Raw genomic sequence first — 5,692 nt, 5'->3', positions numbered from 1 at the left:
GAGAAAAGATGTGAAAAATGAATCACACCACACTTATATTTATACTAAAAATTACACAACACGCATAAATGTCAGACCAATTGACGTCACCTCTTAAACCTAACACATATGCGCCAATTGGATTAACAACACTAGGTGCAGAAGTCAATCCAATTGAAATCTCCTCTTTAAATTAGAAAGTAGTCGTCAATTGATCTGTCACAAATGTTTTAATGTATTTTTTAAAGCGGGGTAATTTGAAAAATGATCCAAAATATAAATTATTTTGAGATTTTTTTTGAAATACTAAATCATTTGGATAAAAAATTCTAATAAAAATATCATGACAATATAGTCCATCAAATAATTTTCATGTTTCTATTTAGACAAATGATTAACAAATACAAGAAGAGAGGACAAGTTTTAAGTACTTTTCAAAAGGTGCACCATTCTAACAAACATAAAAGAGACTTAATGACTTTGTAAATTGATTAAGTTAAAATATTATATTAATTATAATTTTACAAATATAAATTAGTTATATTTTCTAATTAAAAGAGACTTAATGAATTTGTAAACTGATTAAGTTAAGAAGAAGAAGTTAAAACGACACACAGGACAAAATTGGTAATAAAATTGTTACATTACAAGGATGATGATAAAACAGAAGATCGGAAGTGGAAGTACTTTGTTGTCGTGCTCTTCCTTCTCTCCACCTGCTACTGTTACACCAAACTTCAATATCATCATCAATCATGGAACTCACTTTCATTCTTACTATTATCATTCCAATTCTTCTTTCTGCAACCATATCTGCTGAATACGTTCGCCCTTTGCCTCGAAACACCTTGAACATCCCATTCCCATGGAATTCCAAATCCAACCCTTACTCTTACCCTCAACAGGTCAAACCCTCTTTCTCTTGTTCATCAATTGTAACGTTATTGTTTGATTTAGATGAAATCAGTAACCCTATTGTTTTATTATCACATGTAATTGTTCGATTTAGATGAAATAATCTAGACTTTTTTTATAGTTTTTTTTTATGTATTTGATTATATTAGAAACTATTAAACCTATTAGAAATTTGAGTTTCTTAAAGATGCAAAAATTGATATGATTTTTATTTTCAGGTACACATTTCTTTGGCAGGAGAGAAGCACATGAGAATAACATGGATAACTGATGACAAACATTCACCTTCATTTGTAGAATATGGAACATTACCGGGTAGATATGATTCAGTATCTGAAGGAGAGTTTACTTCTTATAGTTATCTGTTATATAGCTCAGGAATGATACACCATACTGTTATTGGACCTTTGGAATACGGTACTGTGTATTTCTACCGATGCGGTGGACAAGGTCCTGAGTTCGAACTCAAAACTCCTCCAGCGGTATTTCCGATTACTTTTGCTGTGGCTGGCGATTTAGGACAAACTGGCTGGACTAAATCAACATTGGACCACATTGATCGTTGTAAATATGATGTTTACCTTCTTCCGGGTGATCTTTCGTATGCTGATTGTATGCAACATCTTTGGGACTCGTTTGGTAGGCTAGTGGAGCCGCTTGCCAGTGCGAGGCCATGGATGGTAACGCAAGGAAATCATGAACAAGAGAATATACTATTGTTAACAGATGAGTTTGTGTCGTATAATTCGAGATGGAAAATGCCATTTGAGGAAAGTGGATCAACTTCAAATCTTTATTATTCTTTTGAAGTTGCAGGTGTTCATGTTATTATGCTTGGGTCTTATGCAGACTATGGTGTGTACTCGGAACAATACCGATGGCTAAAGGTTAGTGTTTAGATTTGGCTTGTGTTTGGATAAACAACTTAATTAAGTGCTTATAGCATAACCTTGTGTTATATACATGTTTATGCATAAGCTATTTCTACAAAAAATAAATTCAAACTGTGTTTATATAAGCTATAAGTTGTTTTCATAAGTTATCCTTGATAGCTTTTGGAAATAAGCTGAAACAACTAATGGTCAATTCTTAAACTCTTTCCATAAACTCTCTCGAATAGGCTCATTAGTGTTTAGTGTTTATGTTAGTAGATAAACTCAAATAAGTCATTTATCGTCAACAGGAAGATCTGTCAAAGGTGGATCGGAAAAGGACACCTTGGCTGCTTGTGTTATTTCATGTGCCGTGGTATAATAGCAACAAGGCTCATCAGGGCGCAGGGGATGATATGATGGCAGCCATGGAGCCATTGCTTTACGCTGCCAGCGTTGATCTAGTTCTTGCTGGTCATGTTCATGCTTACGAACGTTCGGTATGCCTTTTATGGTTTCGCCTTTATTTTAAAATTTTAAGCACGATTCAATGGAAACTTGGTCTTAAGCTGTGCTTTGTCTGATTGACAGAAACGCGTGTATAATGGAAGATTGGATCCTTGTGGCGCTGTTCATATAACTATCGGCGATGGTGGAAACAGAGAAGGCTTAGCTCATAGGTAAGTAGTATCTGTTATCTGAATTGTTTGTTATGTGAAAAAAGTACTACTAAAGTTGTTTATCAATATGCATGCAGATACATAAATCCACAGCCAAAGTGGTCGGAATTCCGCGAAGCGAGTTTTGGTCACGGTGAGCTGAAGATTGTAAACTCAACTCATGCGTTCTGGAGTTGGCATAGGAATGATAATGACGAGGCAGTTAAGGCCGATGATATCTGGATAACCTCTTTGATAAGTTCAGGATGTGTCGACGAGAACAGACACAAGCTGAGGAGCATGCTTGTAACACCCTAACTGTTTCATTTCTGTTATAGGTGCTGGTTATGCTGTATATATTAATATACTCCAAGGACATGGAATTATCTGTAAATGGTGTGTAAAGCTAGTGGTCTTTTTGCAGGAAATGATATTGCATGTATTGTCTGAATTTGTAAAATTCGTTAGTGACATTTATACTTTTTATGCTTAAGCTAATTGAAGAAAACAAATTTGAGTATGACACGCCATACAATACAACTAATTGTAAGTTGTGACATTCATAAATATCTTTCATAATTTATCACCATTCATAAATATCTTTCATAATTTATCAACATTCATAAATATGACTAATTTTAAAAATACATACATTACTATTTTTGTTTACTTTAAAACTATTTCACACCTCATTTCTCAAGAAATGGAGAGATCCTCAATTCATTTTACATGCCTTTAGAGGAATTGAGATCCTCTCCATTTTTCAAAAGAAATGAAGAGCATAATTACTAAAATATTGAACTATAAATGCATATATCCTTAAAGTGTGTGACATATATTTATCAGGGTTATCAGGGCGGTCCGGTCGGAGCGGCCCCTCCCCGCGAGAATAAGGGGGAGCGTTTTTCAGTCTGAGATCGCGGCCACTTTTGGCGGGGTCGCGGGTCGTGTCGTGCACCCGGGGCGGAGCGGTCGTCGCCGTTTTCTTTTTTTTTTTATAATTTTTTTTAAAAAAATTACTATTTTATCTTTATATTTTAAAACTATTAAAAGATTTTTTTTTTTTTTTTTTTATGTTTTCTTCACGTTGTTTACTGTTGTTTTGTCCTAACTCCTCTTTTTCTTTCTTCACACTTTTCATCTCCTCACTCTCACGCTTTCCTCACTGCTCTCCGGCCGTCTCTCCTCCATCTCCGGCCGTCTCTCCGTTCTCCGATACTATTTCCTCCGGCGGTCTCCCTCTCTCCTCTGTTTTTCTGGAATTATTTTAATTTGTAAGTTATGTTTATTATATTTATAATATACTTTGTTTGTTTATGTTTATAATATATATATTTATAATATACTTTGTTTGTTTATTATTAACTTTCTATTTATACTATACTTTTGTTTGTTTATATATATATATATATATATATATATATATATATATATATATATATATATATATATATATTAATTTTCTGTATATAATATTTATATTTCTCTTTATAATATATTTTGTTTATTATATTTATATTAACTTTCTGTATATATTTTAATTTATAATATACTTATGTTTATTATTTTAACTTTATTTGATATGTTTATTTCTTATGTTATAAACAAATTATTATGTTGTGTTCAACTGAGAAATATATAAACAAATTTTATATGTTATGTTGATTTCATATTATGTTTATTTTCTATGTTTATTAACTTTGTTTTGGTTTATATTTATAATTTTATTTGTTATGTTTATTTTTATAAAAGGATCATGACAACATCTTCCTCTACACCGAATTCTACTTCGGTTATTTCATGTGGTCAAACCTTCAAACCAAACGGTATTAATATTGATATAGCATGGCAATATAATCATTGACAGGATATAAATAACAAGAAGAAGGTGACATATGATTTTTGTAATATGACTAGTAGTGAGGGAATTAGTAGAGCAAAAAAGCATCAATTATGAATAAAAGGTGATGTAGTTGCTTGCTTGAAAATACCGGCGAAAGTTAAAGCAATATTACATGCCAACATGGTTGAGAAAAAGAGGATTAAAAGAGGAATAGAAGAAGTGTTGGTCCAGTTAGATGCGGATGAGACAAATGAAATTGAGGAAATAAGTCGAATTCGAAGCGGAAAGAGACTTGCTGAGACATCTTCAATGGCTGTCAAGAGGACTAAAGGATCATTGGATTTAGTTTTTAATAAGACTAAGGACAAAAGCCTCAATGATGCTTGTGATAAAGAAGCGAGGGCAAGAACCGTGCAATATATTGCTCGCTTTGTTTATACATGTGGAATTGCTTTTAATGTAGCAAACGCAAAAGCCTTTAAGTTGATGTTGGAAGCCGTTGGAAGTTATGGTCCTCATTTGAAACTGCCAAGTTTTCATGAACTTAGGGTTCCACTCCTTCAAAAGGAGTTGGAATATACAAAAGATTTGTTGAAGAATCACAAGGTTCAAAAGAATAAATATGGATGTTCAATTATGTCAGATGGTTGGACGGATAGAAAAGGTAGAACCTTGATAAATTTCTTGGCCAATTGTCCGGCGGGAACCATGTTTGTGAAAAGTGTGGATGCTTCTAACTATGCTAAGACGGGGGATAAGCTGGCTGAGTTGTTGGACACTTTTGTTGAGGAAATGGGTGAACAAAATGTTGTTCAATTGATTACTGACAATGGAAGTAATTATGTAGCGGCGGGTAAAATATTAACTTCAAAAAGGCCAAACATGTTTTAGACTCCATGTGCAGCTCACTGTATCGACATTATGTTAGAAGACATATGAAAAGACCAAAGGTTGATAAGGTTATAAAAAATGGAGTTAAGGTTGTTGGTTACATTTATAACCACACATTTGCTTTGAATCTAATGAGAAAGATTACTGGCAATGTTGAATTGGTTAAAAATGGAGTGACAAGATTTGCTACATCTTTCCTTACTCTACAAAGGTTGCAAGAGCTAAAAAATAAGCTTAGAGAGATGTTCACTTGTGATGAAAAAGGGTTTCAGTCCAATTGGCACAGTACAAGGGTGATACATGTCTCTTTGGTATAAGAGCGACAATTAGACAAAGGATGACATTAGCTCCAGGTAAGATGGAAGTTAATTTTTTTTACAATTATTGGAATTTGACAATTAGCTTCAAGTCGACAATTATTGATTTTTTTTACTTGCAGTTGAATGGTGGAAGTCTTATGGAGCTGAAACTCCTGATTTGCAATTGGTGGCTGTTAAAGTGTTGAGTTTGGGTTGCAGTGCTTCCGGATGTGA

General features: G+C 33.5%; 2 protein-coding genes across 2 annotated transcripts; both read left to right on the top strand.

Annotated features, from left to right (window-relative positions):
* Positions 1-617: 617 nt before the first annotated feature.
* On the top strand, positions 618-2,948 carry LOC127117692 (purple acid phosphatase 18). Its single transcript, XM_051047785.1, has 5 exons — positions 618-884; positions 1,113-1,781; positions 2,078-2,266; positions 2,358-2,446; positions 2,524-2,948. Exons 1-5 carry the CDS (start codon positions 735-737, stop codon positions 2,741-2,743), a joined length of 1,317 nt encoding a protein of 438 aa, XP_050903742.1. The 5' UTR covers positions 618-734; the 3' UTR covers positions 2,744-2,948.
* A 1,500-nt stretch (positions 2,949-4,448) lies between these two features.
* Positions 4,449-5,159, top strand: LOC127121659 (uncharacterized). The gene has a single exon (XM_051052114.1). The coding sequence runs from the start codon at positions 4,449-4,451 to the stop codon at positions 5,157-5,159; it is 711 nt and encodes a 236-aa protein (XP_050908071.1).
* The last annotated feature ends 533 nt before the right edge of the window (positions 5,160-5,692 follow it).

Source organism: Lathyrus oleraceus, chromosome 2 (genome assembly GCF_024323335.1).
Source record: "Lathyrus oleraceus cultivar Zhongwan6 chromosome 2, CAAS_Psat_ZW6_1.0, whole genome shotgun sequence".
In the NCBI taxonomy this organism is placed as follows: Eukaryota; Viridiplantae; Streptophyta; class Magnoliopsida; order Fabales; family Fabaceae; genus Lathyrus; species Lathyrus oleraceus.
Note: the sequence above shows the minus strand (reverse complement) of the source record. Positions and strands in the feature narration are given on the sequence as shown.